Below are 18,153 nucleotides of genomic sequence, written 5' to 3' on the forward strand. Positions count from 1 at the left end.
TTTCCCTTTTTATCCCAGTGTCTTATGTTTATTTTATGGGTCAAGAAATGTTTATTCTCAGTTCCTTCCGGACCACCTTATAATCATTTCTAATGTAGGGTTTTTTGTTTGTTTGTTTTTGTTTTGTAAGTGCATGGATGAGTTAAAATGAAGAAAAAGTCCTCACCTACGTCTTACTTTCATGCCATGACTTTATGCTGTTTGCTCAAGCAGCCTATTCTTTATCTGATTAAAATGATATAGAGATGGTTGAAAAATCGTTTTAGCATAACTTCCTGTTTGTGGTGAAATATTAACCATCATTTTGAAGCACTTCTACCTTTGAATGAAACTTTTTCGGTTAATCTAAGGGTGTACTGGGAAATATTTCAACCCCCTGCTTTATTTATTGTTGAAATACTAAAAAGATAGAATTGTTATTTGAATGTCAGCAAACTTGTGAAAAAAGAAGAAGAAGAGTGGATCTTCAGGCCTAGCAGGTTTCCACAAAGCAGTTTGGCTGGCTCACCCTCTCACGGCAACATGTTGTTTGCAGGATCTGGAGATGGCAAAACAACAAGAGTCTTTTCCAAATAACATGATATGATGATTACAGAGTTCAGGAGGGCATGCTACCTGTTTTTTACTACTACTTCCTTCTGCTACTTGCTACTTCTGAATGCTTTGTTTTGAGGCAATTTGTGCGCTATTCTGATTTTGCTGGCAAGTATAGCACTAGAAATAACATATTATTATGCCAAAATCTGTGCTGCATATGCCAACTCAAGCCAACGCAGCTTTCAAAGTGCAAAAAGATGAAGTCACTGCGCTACAAGTAATCTCAAAGCAATCTGGGTAAAGGAGTGGAAGGTTCAAAGTTCGCTCAAAACACCTTAAATAAAGATAATGAGCTGCGTGATAGTTTTGTGTGGAGCTCCTGTTGCCTTTACGCTCTAAGTAAATGTGTTTCTTTTCACTATATGCCCAGGAAGTTTTCAATTAACGTGTAAGAAAGACTGGACAACTTGTTGTTTTACATACACAAATAAACAAGCAAGTCCCTTAGTCTCTGACGTCAGATGACAGGAAGTTCCTCGCGTATGAAGTTTCAAACTATTGTCAAATAAAATAGGATAGTTTGAGTAGTGTGGTTTTCACGGCGTGTGGATGCCTTTCAAGACTACACTTCTGTGTGTCATTGTTAGTCACCGATGACAACGCTGGAATGCACAACCAAACCCTTTTTAATTGTGGCTTTTATGATAATTGTAATAACCTTTGTCTTTAGTATAGGACACATTGTCACCTATCACTGTGACGAGCAAATTCTTATGTGTTGTCAACACGGAGTTTGGCCAAATCCAGGTTGTTGATGAATGACGGCCATTTTGAGACTGATGAGAGCATGCGTAAACATCGCCAGTGCAGTTATAATATTACAGCTGGGTCTTGCCTCTTTTTGTTAAGCATTTTTTTTTTAAAAAGACCATATTTGGGAAAGTATTTCAATGATATAATGTGTTCTTTCAGGGTTGTTCATTAAAGAATCAATATAAAAAAATACAGCGTCTTGGAGGCACATTCAATCCTTATGTTTGTTTTTATTTTATTTTTTATTTTTAGTTTTTGAGATTGTAGAAGACAGTTTGATATCATGTATTAAGATTTGTGCTAGTGAGTTTAGCTTGTTTATGTCAGTATAGATGACAGGTTTAGCCATCCTGATGCATTGCAGAAGCACTTTTCAAATCCATTTGTGAAACAGATCGTCAGGCAAGAACCGTGATAACATCTGACCTCACTGCAGTATGTATGCATTGTAAAAGATTGGAATAATTTACTTTGACATAGTGTGTTCTTTATTTGGGTCACATATGAGATAGAATCAAGCGACTTTGTACAAGAGGCGGAAACACCCTGGACTAGTTTACGAAATGTAGTCTGTATAGGGTTATGAAAAGCGCGATGTAATAAAAACACTAACACACATGGATTTTATGTTTCTATTTGCACTTTAGTTGACTACGGTCTTTTTGAATGTGCTTTATAAATAAAATGTGACTTGACTTGAATCCAATAAATGCAAACGAATCAATGCAATAACAACAATTAAGTGCTCCACTCAAAACACAAATCATTCCTGTTCTCCGGGGTGTTTTGAAGCTTTCCAGTTTTGCAAGCTGTTATACGCTTGTGTACGCGTGTGTGTTTGTGTGCCTTTGTGTGTGCTCTTTTCACACTGGTCCCTCCCATTCAAATCAGAGCAAGGGAGAAAAAAGGCGCTCCGTTCTCTGATTGGCCTCCAGTGGCTCTCCAATCACTGCTGGATTCATTTCAACTTCTCACTATGAGCAGGAGACGACACGACTAGTACTGGATTTGCTACCTTTGCTGTTCTAAATGATTTTTTGGGCCCTTTTCTTTATGGGATGGTAAATGTTGCTTTGGAACGGTGTAACGTTTTGAATGAGGATGACTACTTTTGTGAGGGAGGGGCAACAGGTGCACCGTGTCCTTCTGCGGTTGCTGCTGCCTTGCTTAGTCCTGCAACTCTGCCGTGCTCAGACACAAGGAGGTAAGATCAAACACAAATGTACACAGAAATAGTCAGCGGGATACCAAGTTTACAATGTTGTCTTATCTGAGCTTCGTGCTGGGATGTAGGGGGGAAAAAAAAAAATAAAAAAACACCTGTCCGGCCACACATTCACAACCTGCTCCACAAACTCCCAAACCTGTTTGCAATGAGTCACCTGCACCTCTCCCACAACTCTGTGGGGCGACGCTTATCTCACCTGTCACTCTTTCAAGGCTGGAACGCAAGTTGCTCAACTCTTTTGGACACTCTCTGAAAACAGAAAGCAGTCTTGCACGTTCTGCTTGAGTTTTATTACCTCGCGAATGAAAGAAAATGTATTAAAATTAATTAATTGTTTAAAATATGTGAAAAGATTAGGGGAAAACAGTTTCAAGGTAGTTAGTTAGCTAGCTAGTTTGCTAGCTAAGTAACTAGACTCTAGCTAGCTACATAGCTTTATACATAGATACTGAACATTGATAGATATCTTTAAGTACTCACTTTATTTTCACCTTCTAAATAAATTAATAGAACAATATTTAAAACGTTTCAACTGCATTTTATATTCATAGAATATTTTACATCTAAGTACATTCTTGAAAAATATTTAAAATGTTCAAATAATTTCCTTGAAAAAAAAAGAAAACAAAATGGCCAATATTCTCACTTGACATACTCAACATAAAAGAAGAACAATACAAAGAACCCAAATAGCACAAGTGGTGTATTGTATTGTGATGTGTCCACCCAGAGGAAGTTCACAGTATCCTCCTATCAAGGCCACTGAGAGTGTTGTTGCGATTTGAATCCAAAAGAGACTCTGTGAACCTTGACCCCACCTACTTGTTACTGCCACCTGCTCTTTAGACATAGGTAACGCCTGGGTGTGAGAAAAACAGTGTGGTCAAAACAATCTTCATAATCAAATCAGTCATCTGTGGCTGCTGATGTTCATTTATCAAGGAACAACAACAACATGATTTGCATGAGCCCACACCTTCATGTTCAATAAAAAACAACAACAACAATAACTACTGCTTTCACTAAATCTGAGGGTTAATGTCCGGCTCTCTTGGCCTGTTGTCAAAAAGGAATTTACCGTGCAGTAAATTCTGTTCTGAACTTTTTAAAAAAATATATATATTTTGCAATGTGAAAAGATGAATCTGTGCAGGAAACCGGGCAAGGCACGGTTAGTCTGCCGTTTGTTTATGAGGCAGTTAGTTTCATTTCTTATTGCATATTTCTTATTACTTTATGACAGCACAATAACTTTGCTAGCAGGCGTGCCTCACAATTCTGAATAGCTTTGCTTGAATCTCGGCTCCAGCCTGGGTGTTCCTTGTGTTAGGTTAATCTAAGTCTCTAAAGTGTTCATAAAGGTGAATGCAAAACTGTGAACAAAACAACAAAAACTGAAATTGATAAAACATTTTTGTTAAGAAAATATAACAGAAACGAGTCCTTTAAACAAAATACAACTGATATTGACTGAAATGAATAATATATTATACTATTAAATATAAAGTAAAGATACACCATACTCTATTTATAGAGAACACATAAGAGATTAAATGTTGTTGTAGAACCTTTCTCAGAAATGTTCTATATTATGGTGTGTTTATTTGGATATTTAAGATGAAGAACAGAACCTTATTTCACGTCAAGAATCATTAATTAAAACAAGTTGTTTTTGCTGCTGTTGGACTAAAGTAACTCCCACTGTCAGAGTGAATAGACCTGTTGTAATTACATGTCCTCATCATCATTGACACTTTGTATGTACGCGCGGCGAGGCGCCATGTCACAAAATGGCACCTGCACTCAGGTGTCTGTGCATGTGAGCTTGCTCATCACGCAGAAATCTCTCGCCGCGACCTGCCAAGTTTCTGTTTACCTCGGTCATTGTTTCAAGCACTTTACTCAAGCTGTCGTTAACTCCCCCTGTCTTTCTCTCAAAACTTAAGTCTTGGCAACGACAACGCGCAAACCCAATTTGCGGTGTAGCTGTGTTGGGTTACACTGAAGTTCCGAGGGCAAAGACAACCTTTTTTCGGGCCTCCCAAACTACGGTTAGTGATGGAATGAGCCAACACAGAGTCGAGTGTCCGCACAGAGGTCAGCTGTGCGACACTGATGCGCTACAATTTTTGCATCCAGCAAAAAAGGAGTCATTGTCGATCTGTGTCCGTGTTGACTCTAATCCCTCCGCCCCGTTCCTTTCTTTCCTGGCCCGCCATCCATCTGCCAGTGCTGAAAGTTGTCCTTTGACAGAAAACCCACTCAGCCTGTTGACATTCTCAGCCTCCCCCAGTCGCAGCTTGTGCATTGTTTGCATGGCGCTTATTGCATTTTTTCTGCCACTCTGCTGCTACGTGTATGCATCCATTTTGCCTTCGTGAAAATTAATAAAAGTAATTAATTAAAAATAACACTTTATATTTAGTACACACAAAAAAGACTGTGTTGTTTTTCTGACATACACACTAGATAGCTGTGTATTTTGAGTAGATTGAGTTAATTTTACTCAAAGTTATCATCAATGGGGTAATTTTGAAACTGTTTTTGGAGTGAGTTTTCCGAGTTTAGTCATGTGACATTCATAAGATGATCTATGATTGGTTGTTATTTGAGGACTCAGAAAATGTATGTCATTTTGCATATTTCTAAAATATGTAATTACTTATAAAACTGTTTACATTAGTGGGGATGCATAGAACATACTGTTAAATAAAAACAATGCTGTTGACTTTACATCTGTGCAAAACTTTTGGTTTTGATCCATTCCAGGTAAATACTAGTAGCAGTATCAACAGTATCGATATTAAGAAGTTCATAAAATGTAATGCCATTTTATATTTGACATTTGACATCTTAATAGTGTTTTTTTAGTTAATCTTTCTTATTAATTTCTCAACCAGGCCATAATATGATTATATAATACTATTATCCTTTATACAAGTTCTAAAAATTAGCTTGACTCAAAACAAAGCAAGAAGGTGAGTGGTCAAAGGCGTGATTTCAAACATTTTAAATGCAGTAAAACAAACAATGGGTGAGACAGAAAAGAGGTTCCTCAAAAGCAAAATGCATACAGTTGGTTTCACGCCTCCACTTAGATCCCATGAAGTGGAGTTGCTTTTGAATAATGTAACTATTCCATGCGTCGGGACTCATGCTGGCAGCACAGAAACAATAGATGCATAGGTTATGCGATAAAATGTTCCACAAATTGATATTTGTACTATCTACTCCTTACTTCATTAAAATAGGCTTGCAGCAGTGATAGTGTTCATTTCAATTTAATTTAGGGAGAGTTGAATATGTACTGCACATTTGCGCAAGCACATTTGCATGTAGGTCTTCTCGAGTGTATTTTCCCATGATGCAACTGATTATGTTTAAAGTTGTATAATTTAATTAGCAATACTTTTAAGGAGCAGGTCTATGTTCACCACTTTGTGAATACATATGACACTTTCATTTTTTTACCCTGCAGCATAGTTTTCATTTTTCTAACCCCATCTCCTAATTTGATGGTAACAAACATGCTGTCATCACATGAACTTACACAATGAACATTAAAATTTAAAGTCATTATCTGGCACTCCTACAAAATGGTTTGTTCTTGTTAAGAAGTTTTTATTATTTTTATGAAATTATATTGGCTAACACATTTTTCATTAGGACTGGATTGTTATCGGAACTTTAAGTACACTGAGGGGCAGCTATGTTGCCCAAATGGGAATGATCATTTTAATCATTAGCCTGATGATTTATCTTGTTGTTGTATTTTGACCGGGATGGAATTTTTTTCTGAGTGTTTTAACATTTGTCCGTGTCCGTGTGTGTGTGTGTGTGTGTGTGTTTGAGTGTGTGTCTATTGCATTCCCATGCCTGGAGGCTTTTTCCCACTTGAAAAACATTTATATGTTTAAAGTCACCTTGGAGTCTAATCATTATTTAGCCTAGGATTGTCATTATAGTGTTAAATGAGCTCCTACAATAAGGCGTTCCTCTTTCAAAGCAATATTGAAGAACGGATATGAAGTGAAAAAAATATGTTCCAGGCTCAAACTGACTGAATCATGAAGCCTTTTCCTGTATGTTTCAAAATTGTTAGTAACATTTTGACAGTTAGGTGTTTATAAAGTGAAATTACAGTAACTCTGTCATTAAGCCGAGAATAAAGTGGAAACAATGCACCCTTTCAAGATACCTGACTGAAACACAATGGAACAAACAGGAAAGTGTTTACTGTGATGCAATTTACAGTACTCTAGCAACTGCTCTGTAAAATCAAGGCTATAATGTACTTTACAGTAACTGAAGAAAAGACATTCTTTTGACATTTGAGACATATCATTTTAATACTCATCACTAATCTGTTTTCCACAGCCCTCTGTACTGCTGTTAGCAAACTATTTCACATGAACTTGTTCACTGACAGCCCAGTTGAAACAGCAGTGAAAGAGTTTCTAATTGATGGCTTACAAATAGTGACTCCAAATAATGAATGTCCACTGTGCTGTCTGATGTGAATAGCCATTCGGCCTCATGGATGGACTCAATGAATGGACTCCCTCTGCTTATAGGCAAGGCCTTGTGATACGTTTTCTTGTCAGTGCCACACCCTATAAACAAAGTTCTTGTTGCAGTAAATCCATTCATATTCTACATCCATACAAAGTCTGGCCTTGTTTTGCCATTTTGGAACTATGGAAATGAATCACGCGCCTGTCATCCATCCTTCGTTGCTGTAGTAAAGAAAATCATAATCTCTGACTATAAATGCAACCAGAAAACCATTCCACTTGGTTGATTTGATCCTTTGGTATTTATTATTCCCCAGTGGTAGTCTGTACCGGCACCCAAAACGATCTGAGTACGACAGGAAATTCTGAGATCCAGTTCAACTTGATGCGGGAGAGGTACACTGGCTGCGAGATCGTCATGGGCAACCTTGAGATCACCATGATGGAACATAGCAGGGATTTCTCATTTCTGCAGGTGAGCCACTGAAATTGAAAAACACTCATTGGACACATATCAACCAAATCCAAAAATATCTGATGTTAAATCCCACGCAGTCAATCAGGGAGGTGACGGGCTACATCCTTTTTGCCATCAATGAGTTCAGCCGCCTACCGCTCGACCACCTTCGTGTCATCAGGGGTACCACTTTGTACGAGGACCAATATGCCTTGGCAGTGATGGTCAACTACCAGAAAGATGGGCAGCACGGCCTGCAAGAGTTGGGCTTGACGCACCTCACAGGTACACAAGACAGTAGCCGGTTTTCAAATGGCAATCTCGTCCGTTCTTACACCCATGAGATCTCGCCGCTCAGTAAATGTGATAGTATACAGTACCCGTTGCAGTATAGTTTGGTTGAGTGTGGGCGGCTGCACAGAAAAAAGACAGCTTGTTGGAGCTACCACACTGCCACGCCTTCAGCATACCTGTCGCTGAACAGCACTAGTACGTGTGTGTGTAACGTGTATTGCATTTGGTGATGTCATAGCAAAACCTCGTGTAAGCCTTTCAACTGCCAGTGACACATAAGCCCTTTCCCATGATAGTACGTTTTTCAGCGCTCCAATATCTATTCATGTCTGAGAGTGATATGATGAGTCATGGGCATGTCACGGCTTGTTGTTTGTATCTCATCATTTACAAGCAATGTCTGCTACCCACAGAAATATTGGAGGGAGGGGTCAAGATCATCCAAAATAAGTACCTGAGCTACGCTCCACAAGTCATCTGGCAAGACATCGTGAAGGATGGGACAGCACCTATTATACTGGAAGACAATGGACCTGAAAGTGAGTGATAAGTACACCTAAATCCAATCATCTGCTGAGATTTGTTGTTCGGGTAAAATAAATAAATAAAATGATGTGCTGTATCAGAGCCTTGCAGCGAAGCATGTGAGGACGTTCCATGTTGGGGTCCCGGAAATGACACATGTCAGATCTGTGAGTGATATGGGCGTTTGGTTACTTTGCTGTGTGTCTGGTTGTTTAACCGACATTTTGTCTCAAATGTCTTGCAGTGACAAAGACAGTGTGCGCCCCCCAGTGCAATGGCCGCTGTTTTGGCAGGAACCCGAGCGAGTGTTGTCACAATGAGTGTGCTGGTGGCTGCACTGGACCTCTCGACACTGACTGCTTTGTGAGTCCTGATGATTAGCTCCCTTTTAGTTGTGCCGGGGTCAAACCAATTATTTGACTCTTAATGCTTTTAAAATGATAGATCATTTAAAAATAATACTTGTCTTTATAATAACATGTTATATGAAGCGTTAGGCTGCAAAATCACCACTTTTTATTTGTCTCAGGTGGTGAACATTTTGTCACTTGCTGTCACCTTAAAACGACATCACAGTTGCTCAGGGCTCTGTTAACAACCAAATCACGACTCACCTGTTTTGTTTTTGTTTTTTTAATTACATCAAGTGATGCTCGCAAGCTGAGCTACAAAAACTGAACAATACACACACAGAACAGAACACGGTTACTTAAAATATAAGATTATGCACATCATGAAAATCAAAAACCAAAGTAAATAAAATGTAAATACCTTTTTGGCTCTGTGCTGTAGAAAAATCAATGAATCGACATATGCTTCATTCTTATTTTACAACAGATAGTTGACAAATAGTAGCGTCTTCTTGCTACCCTGATGCACAATATTAATTAGAATTTTGTCTTTAGATTAGTGAGCCTGCAATTAACATATTGTAAAAAAAAAAAAAAATGGGGGAGTTTGACTTCTCAAATTACCGTAATGCTGTTGAGATTGTTCATTTGTTGGATACCCTCAAAAAAGATTTGACTGCTTTATCTTGCTAAGGAAATAGGAGACAAGGAGAACCTACTGAAATTCACATCTGGAGCATACTGGTGACTGAAATGACTAATTACAGCCATCTGTCCAACTTACCAGGCCTGCAGAAACTTCAACAACTCGGGTTCCTGCGTCCCTCAGTGTCCTCAGACGGTGATCTACAACAAGCACACCTTCAAACTGGAGCCCAATCCCGATGCCAAGTACCAGTATGGCTCCATATGTGTGGCTCAGTGTCCTCGTGAGTCCAGTTGCCCCTTTTCTATAACATTGCACTAACTCTGTTGATCACCATAGCTCTCCATAGCGCTTGCAACACCTGTCTGAAACAATTGTTATTTGCAATGCATTAGTGCTATATGTGTCGCTTAAACATACTGTGCATGTATCTGTTCTTTTTTTTCATAGCAAACTTTGTGGTGGATGGCAGCTCGTGCGTGAGCAATTGTCCCCCACACAAAATGGAGGTGGAGAAAAACGGGGTGAAAAGGTGTGAGCCTTGTGGAGGCCTCTGCCCTAAAGGTATGCAAGGTGCAATTTCATTGCCCATAGGTGTCTTACTAAAATGACTCTCATATAAATACAACATAGAATTTTACATTAAAATTGTAAAATACTTTTGGAATGTTAAGTATCTTTTAATATAAGGCTCATGTTTGATTGTTGATTATCATTCTGATTATCATTCTGCTCCATTCAATATTGGCGACTGATTATCAACTCAAAATGGCATCACAGTTACTATACTGTAAGTGTTCATATAACAACCAATCCCGGCTCAGTGTGTGAATGCCACATGATCTAATGTAGAAAACGGATAAGTGTGATTTGTTAGCTGAGCCCTACGCAACAGTGATGTCATTATCAGGTGATGGCCAGTGACAATATGAGTGCATTTTTAATGCACTTTTAAGGACAAAATCATTTGAAACAGCACAACACCAGTCCAACATCATGAGATAAATACAGTATACAGTATTATGTTTTATTTATTGTGTCTTTGTATTGAAGTTCTCTCAAGTAAAGCATGAGAATTACAAGTACACAATTTCCCTAAAAATTGATTCCTTTATTAAAATCATTCTTTGCAGCTTGTCGCGGTACAGGAACTCAGAACCGACAGACAGTGGATGCGAGTAACATCGACAGTTTCATTAACTGCACGAAAATCCAGGGCAGTCTCCACTTTCTGGTGACTGGGATCCATGGGTAATGAGACCCTCCCAACTAATGCTTGTGTTTTTTGCATATGCAAATTTTGAAAGCCCATTTGTGTTTTTCTGCCAATAATAGTGACGAATATAACAATATCCCAGCCCTTGATCCAGAGAAACTGAAGGTTTTCAACACAGTGCGAGAGATTACCGGTTTGTGTTTGTTCAGTTCTTCATTGTTTTTCAGCAATTGTGTTCATTTTAGTTTGATCTGACCACTGAGAACACACTATGTAACATTTTCAGACATCCTCAGTATACAGTCATGGCCTGAAAATATGACCGATTTATCCGTCTTCTCCAACCTGAAAACCATTCAAGGCAGAACACTTTACAGGTCATTTTATTTTTTAAGTTTGTTTTTTCATTCACTCTGTGTGAGATAACTGTTACTGTATTATCACGGGATGGATATTCCAAAATTGACATTGTTTCTTTCTTTTTATCCCTTTAAAACCATTTTAGAGGAGTGAGCTCTAGAAGGTATAGTAATTATTTAATGCGCCCACCTTTTTCTGCTTCTTAATTTCATTTGAAACATAGCTTTGGTGGTGGGTACCTTTTTTGGAATTTTTTTGCATGATTTTTCGGTGTCATTCATTTGGCCTCAGAATCAAAAACATTGCAGTGTTTTCCCTTACTGACATTAAGTTGTCCTTATTTTTCAGGGGTTATTCTCTGCTGGTGATGAAGATCCTATCCTTGACCTCTCTGGGTTTACGCTCACTTCAACGAATAAATGATGGAAGCATTTACATCACAGGAAACAAAAAGCTGTGCTACCATGACACCGTCAACTGGACGCGCATCTTGAATACCAGTTCGCGCCCGCAACGGCGCCAGAAGTACATTGACATTAAGGAAAACCGGCCAAGAAATGAGTGCGGTGAGTTGGTTTCCCTCTCACGGAGATCGACGGGGGCAAATGCACTGCAAGTAGCAGAACGCAAACAAATATCCCCCCCCTCCCCCCCAAAAAAAAAATGGTTGAAACTTTTTACCCCTCCTCATAAACGTTTTGGTCCAACTGCCTTAATTAAAAAAAAATAACCCCACTGGCAGATAATGCAGTTTAGATGACATTTAAAGTACAGGTATGTCTCTTTGTGTTACATGAAGTTGAGCTAGGTCATGTGTGCGACCCCCTGTGCTCGTCGGATGGCTGCTGGGGTCCAGGCCCGGATCAGTGTCTCTCCTGCAAAAAGTACAGCAGAGGAGGAACTTGCGTGCCAGACTGTATGTTCTTGACAGGGTCAGTTTTTTTCCTGCGGTCCTGTTGACCTGACTTTTTAAAATGATTCATATTTATTTACAGTTTGACGAAGCATTTTGAAAGATTATTTCCATCTTGATGTAGGGAGACACGAGAGTTTGCAGATCCTTCAGGAGAATGCATGCCATGCCACACTGAGTGTAAAGTTCAGGAGGGAAAGGAGACCTGCACAGGCCCGGTAAAAATGCTCTCTCATTACCAGTAAAAAAACAATTTGGTCACCTGGGATTCCATTTAATGGTGCAAAAAAGTGTCACAGAATTAAGTACTGTTCATTCAGATATAACTTTCAAGTAAAATCCATTTTCATTCGCATTTTTTGAATAATTAAAGAAGGTTTTTTCCTTTTCTATGAAAAACAATTTGATTCATTATTTAACTGCTTTTTATATGTGATCAATGTTTGTCTTCAAGCTGGATTGATTTATTTACTCCTATGTGCAGGGGGCAGATGAATGTGTAGCGTGTGCCAACCGTCAGGACGGCCCACATTGCGTCTCCATGTGTCCGGAGGGTGTGATGGGAGGAGAGGGGATCATCTTTAAGTACCCGAACAAGCAAGGCCGCTGTGAACCGTGTCACATCAACTGTACTCAGGGGTAAGGCAAACCTTAGGGACTGTGTGTGTGAACTCAAGCCGTTTTTCTGCATGTAGCTTAAAAATGATATTTTTCTAGGTGCTTTGGTCCTGGAACTGGAGGCTGTATTGGGTCTTCCAGATACATTTCCGGGTAGGTTTCCTCTCATTTCAGCACCTTATGAGTTTATGTAATAAATTCCCACCTTGTGAAATCTCTTTTTGTCTGTTTTTATGTTTCTAGACAAGCGACCACAGGCATCGTACTGGGAGTTATTGCCCTTCTGTTCGCCAGCTTCTCCATTTTTGTGCTGAGCGTTCTGTACCGCAGAGGCCTCGCCATCCGCCGCAAACGAGCCATGAGGAGATACATGGCCAATGGAGAGGTGAGTTTTAGTTTGAGTTAGGTCATGGCTCTATTTTCCTGATGGGTATTTCTACTTTAATCCGGGAATATTTTGGATGCATAGTCGATAGTCCACAATTGCAAATGGATCATGTTCAAATGCTGTTTTTGAAATTGTTAATATCTCGACAGAATTATTGTTTGAATACACATATCCAACTGTTACAGCATATTGCAATACTGTATAATAATTTTTAGGTAACTTTTTGAAAGGATTTGAGTACATCCAAGAGTATTTGGGTCACTTTGTAGATGGACACTTGGGTCTCCCACGGAACTCTAATTTGATCTCGGTCTCTATGGTAAAAGCTCATCCGCGTTTAAAATATGCTTTGTGTGCTCTCAGGGTTTCGAGCCATTGGATCCTGGCGAGAAGGGGCCCAAAGTCCACGCTCGCATCTTGAAGCCCACTGACCTGCGTAAGATAAAGCTGCTGGGTAATGGTGTGTTTGGATCAGTTCATAAGGTAGTGAAACTTTCACAAATGTAAATGACATTCTTGCACTCTTGTAAATGGTTAAAAGCAAGTCGTTTTGGATTTCAAAGGGCATTTGGATCCCTGAAGGTGACACAGTGAAGCTTCCAGTTGCCATAAAAACGATTCAAGATCGCACAGGGAGGCAGACGTTCTTCGAAGTGACAGATGTGAGGAGGCGAAACACTATTGACCACTAACCCCTGTGAGCAATAGCCTTGAGTTCTCAATTTCAACCGCAGCACATGATGGTGATGGGAAGCTTGGACCACATAAATGTCGTCAGGATCCTGGGTATCTGTCCTGGCGCCAGCCTGCAGCTGATCAGTCAGCTGAACAATCAAGGCTCCTTGCTGGAGCATGTCAGGAACAACAAGAACAAGCTCAGTCCACAAAGGCTCCTCAACTGGTGTGTGCAAATTGCCAAGGTAAAGTCAAATGGCGACCCGTTTGTATGTAAGACTCGACAAGATGGTGTTTTCCATTCATTGGATTCCATCCTGCTCAGGGTATGTATTACCTGGAGGAGAACAGGATGGTCCACAGGAACCTGGCTGCCAGAAATGTGCTGTTAAAGAATAACTACACCGCCCAGGTCTGCGACTACGGCATCGCCGACCTACTGTACCCAGATGACAAAAAATACTTTTACAATGAAGTCAAGGTTGGTATACTGTATATTGGCTGAAACATTGACTTTCGGTCAAATCCAGATAATTGGATTTAATGTGCGTTTTTCATTCAATGCTTTAAATGTGTATTCAGACACCAATCAAGTGGATGGCCTTGGAGAGCATTCTGTTTCGCAGATACACTCATCAAAGTGATGTGTGGAGCTATGGTGAGTTGTTTTCTTTGCCAGTTGCATTTTCTTTTGTAAAAGTAAAAACATTCTGATTTCCAGTGATGTCAGTAATCTAACACATTAATATTTCCTCCAGTCAAGCATCCGCCCATCCATTTTCTGTAGCTGCTTATTTTGCTCACCACTCTGGTGCTGTAGCTCATGATAATGAAGTAAAATGAATAGATCAAATTGTCATTTTCATTATCATTCATCGATAGGCGTAACAATATGGGAGATGATGTCACACGGGATGGAGCCGTACTCTAGCATGCGACCTCAGGAAGTTCCTGATCTGTTGGAAAAGGGGGAGCGACTATCCCAGCCTGCTATATGCACTATTGATGTGTACATGGTCATGGTCAAGTGTGAGTTTATGATCTTTACCTTTGATTTAGTTTAGAATCAGTATACAGTAGGATTGACTTGTATTTTTTAAATTGTGAAACGTGACAAACTGCTTACAGGTTGGATGATTGACGAGAACGTCCGTCCAACATTCAAAGAGCTTGCCAATGAATTTACCAGAATGGCGCGAGATCCTCCCCGCTACCTGGTGATAAAGGTGAGCTAGCATATTGCGTATGTCAGTAGACTCAGTAAAATCACATGGGGTTGTGTCAATAACTTTATTTACAATCAACAGGAGGATTGCAGCCAGCCTGACGGGCCCCCGGATGACTTTACCCAACGTAGCGCGGAGTTGGATGACCTGGAGGATCTTGACTTCGAATTGGACCTGGCGGAGGAAATATCAATAGACGAACTTAATCCGCACTCCCACTACCAGTCTCCAACTAAGTCTAGGAGCCTCAGTGGCCTGTCCAGGCTGGATTCTCACAGAGTAATTCCCATTTATTTTCAAAATATAGGGTGAACAGACATTGTTAAATACAATTCAGTTTATCGCTTGTATTCTACATTCAAATGCAATTGAAATATAAATGAACAGTGACGTGCCAAAAAATTTAAAGTCCTGTATTCATCTAAATATATCTTCTGTCTGTTAAGGTGATTCTGAGCTCACCAGGTGGTGCTGGTTATCTACCAATGACCTCAGGTGTAGACAATCCAGGACAGGTAAGAGCATTTGCTTTCGAAACAAGTTATTTTCTGCCACTACACTGGGAAAACGTTTCATTTTGAGATTCTAATTGATCAAAGTGCCCACCTAATATGGCGTTGTCCACAATATTTAAGGCTCCGTGGCAGTCCCGTTCTCGACTCAACTCTGCTCGCACCGTGTCCGAGAGTTCGGAGGGCTGCGGCACCGCCACCGAGCTGGAGATGATCGAGGACTTATCTCTGACCGGGAGTCCGAAGCGTAAGCGCCATCGGAAGGACAGCGCCTACGTGTCCCAGAGAGACAGCTTGTCTGGTGGGCAGCCTGAAACGCCGTCCTCAGAGATGGATGAAGAGGACCAAAATGGTTATGTGCTACCTGGTGACAGCCCAGAGAGAGGTGATTATACAAAATTAAGAAATGATTGAATTTTTGAGATCACATTTTCCTCAGTTCTGGCATTTTGAGTCTCTGCTTTGACCTTCCTGTTTGGAGTTTGCGTGAAGACTCTAAATCAGGGGCGTCCAAATGTTTTGGTGAATCAAAAATGTGTGGGGGGCCGACCATTTAGTTTCCAGTTGTTTTAATTAATTAAGGTGTTTGTTTGCAGTCACCTTGTCGTATTTTGCACGTTTCGTCTCGTAGTAGCAATGTAACAGTAACGGGTATATCGCAAATTTAAATTTGCCACAGTAAAACCATCATCATGTTATGATAATAAAAGTAGCGCATCTGAATCAAAATACTTTAATTTTTGCCCACTTCAGCCAAACACATCATTTGGAAACTACATATACCATGATGGTTTGCGCCACTGAGCCAATAGGAACAAATGGCAGTAAATGCCTGACCAAGCCTAGTTCTTTCTCAGAACACAATACAGTGCAGAGTGGAATGTACAGGACAGGGGGAATTGTATATACTGTATATCGCTACTCTACCCCGCAATTTCATGATAATTATTGTATTTTGTGGTTCATGTCCTGATAATTTTGTAGTCACATACTGTATGGATATCATTACATGTTTATATGAGAGTGCCTTTTCATAATGAATTATTTGAAAACTGCAAGTTCCTTGCCGATTTCCACTTGTTCTGAGAACAACGGCGAACTTTCTTTTTTTTCGCCAGTCTCCATTTTAGAAATGAGCTAGAAAAGGCCGCTGAGAGAGCTCTGCTGCCATCTTCTGGTAAAATATAAAATAGTTTATTTTGACGTGTATTTTAGTCTGAGATTAACATTGCCCACAGGGCGCACATTATCACTTCTTTGCCAGAGGCTTTGGGTAGGTGCACACCCACCCGTCAGGTCGGACTTTGGACATGGCTGTTCCAAATTGCCCTTAGTTGCATAGCATGTGATTGGGTATCAGTCCAGTTCTCATCCAAAGTTTACTGGGATAAGCTGTATAGAAAATGGATAGATTGATTTATTTAGCCAAATAAATAAATATGACAAATTGAATAACTGTGCCTTTTTCTTCACAGAAACTTTGCTGTGTCCAACTCGAGTCATCCCCGGCAGGATGGGGAAGTCACACTCATCTGGCCTTTTGTACAACCTAAATGACGAGGCGTACGAGCACATGAACAAGCAGACGTGTGTCTCGCCCCGAATCAATGGCCACCTTAAGGACAATGGCAGCTGGCTCAAGTCCAACAAGAAGCGAACATGCTCCCTGTCGTCGCAGGCCGATATCAACCCATCCATTAGGAACAATCACAGCTCCCAGCAGCTTGATTCTCAAGAGGTTAAATATGAATACATGGATATCAGGTGCAGTGAGAGGGATGAAGACCCTCCTGCACACGACCCGCCTCCTCCTCCCATACCTGTTGGTATGACAGAAGAAGAGGAGGATGAGAAAGACATTAACAATCATTCTACTAACAAACAGCCCAAGCTGAGAAAAACACTTCTGGAAAACAAGGAGTTAAAGATCCAGGATAGGGACAAGGGTGAGGTGTATGAATATGAGGACATGGACTGCTTCACCGCCATGAAACCTGCAGATGCAGCCATGTACCAGAACATGCAAACCAGAGACGAGGGAGAGCCAAGTGGCATCACGACTCGTCAGATGGGCATCGACCCTTATATAAAAGTGAGAGCTGGAGTTGAGGTTGGAGATACTGTAAGTGGAGATAGATCCTTTGATAATCCCGACTACTGGCACAGCAGGATGTTCCTCAAGCCCAAAGCTGTGCCCACATGAACAGGGCTCTTTTGTTACTTACTTATTTCTATTCATGAAGGACTTGACAGATGTAGCCCACTCCAACTGACAGTGAAATATTAATAACTAAACCCTGTAGATATTTGTGCACTGAAGAAGAAGAAAAAAAACACATAAAAAGCTATATCCAGTATTTTTGTTTATAATTTGACATGAAAAAAATTGTTTTCTTTGTGTATTTTCTACCTAAAATAAAAGGTTTGTTAATATGTTGTTTGGGTCATCACTTCACTTCATTGATTTGTCCCTCATAGGGCCACTTGGATTGCTGCAAGTGACACTGACAAGCAAACTGCCAGAATTATACAAACACAAAATAATGATAATTATATCAGGTGTCAAAACGAAACAATCTGTCAAGTACACATGCAAAGTGTTAGGCAATACGTGAGCGGTAGATTCAATATAAAGTGCAACACATGGTTTGTGATCCGAAAGAAAAAAGCACTACCGGTCATATATCTACAGTAGTAGCCTTACAGAACATGCATGGTTAAAAAAGTAGAAAATAAACTACTGGTCAACATACAGTATGCAGTAGTTTATTTTAGAGTGCACAATACACAACAAGAAAGTAAAATGGGCCACTGCAGACCATTGGTCATACTATGTACAGTGTACGATGGTACATGGTTGTACAGTAATGTGCTCAATCTA

The 18,153-nt window shown here is 40.0% G+C and overlaps 1 protein-coding gene across 2 annotated transcripts; it reads left to right on the plus strand.

Moving 5' to 3' along the window:
- The first annotated feature begins 2,311 nt into the window (after positions 1 to 2,311).
- erbb3a (erb-b2 receptor tyrosine kinase 3a) lies at positions 2,312 to 17,705 on the plus strand. Of its 2 annotated transcripts, XM_088424651.1 has the most exons (29): positions 2,312 to 2,554; positions 7,410 to 7,567; positions 7,648 to 7,834; positions 8,257 to 8,382; positions 8,470 to 8,535; positions 8,613 to 8,731; positions 9,506 to 9,647; positions 9,815 to 9,928; positions 10,498 to 10,615; positions 10,700 to 10,773; positions 10,867 to 10,957; positions 11,086 to 11,103; positions 11,289 to 11,506; positions 11,740 to 11,872; positions 11,978 to 12,071; positions 12,338 to 12,492; positions 12,571 to 12,624; positions 12,715 to 12,856; positions 13,223 to 13,342; positions 13,423 to 13,521; positions 13,594 to 13,779; positions 13,860 to 14,015; positions 14,117 to 14,192; positions 14,417 to 14,563; positions 14,663 to 14,760; positions 14,842 to 15,039; positions 15,207 to 15,275; positions 15,396 to 15,657; positions 16,748 to 17,705. In XM_088424651.1, the coding sequence occupies exons 1-29, from the start codon at positions 2,446 to 2,448 to the stop codon at positions 17,473 to 17,475; spliced, it is 4,257 nt and encodes a 1,418-aa protein (XP_088280777.1). In that variant the 5' UTR covers positions 2,312 to 2,445; the 3' UTR covers positions 17,476 to 17,705. The 2 variants fall into 2 exon arrangements, with proteins under 2 accessions (XP_088280777.1, XP_088280778.1); XM_088424652.1 differs by lacking the exon at positions 11,086 to 11,103.
- The last annotated feature ends 448 nt before the right edge of the window (positions 17,706 to 18,153 follow it).

The sequence above is a fragment of the Hippichthys cyanospilos genome, chromosome 9 (assembly GCF_059441005.1).
Source record: "Hippichthys cyanospilos isolate Australia breed blue-spotted pipefish chromosome 9, RoL_Hcya_1.0, whole genome shotgun sequence".
Taxonomy (NCBI): domain Eukaryota; kingdom Metazoa; phylum Chordata; class Actinopteri; order Syngnathiformes; family Syngnathidae; genus Hippichthys; species Hippichthys cyanospilos.

Excerpts from the sequence above, each read along its gene's own strand:
- erbb3a (XM_088424651.1), top strand. The coding sequence starts at position 2,446 with ATGAGGATGACTACTTTTGTGAGGGAGGGGCAACAGGTGCACCGTGTC. Across the intron at positions 7,835-8,256 it reads GGGCTTGACGCACCTCACAG|AAATATTGGAGGGAGGGGTC; the intron begins GTACACAAGACA and ends TGCTACCCACAG. Across the intron at positions 8,732-9,505 it reads CTCTCGACACTGACTGCTTT|GCCTGCAGAAACTTCAACAA; the intron begins GTGAGTCCTGAT and ends CCAACTTACCAG.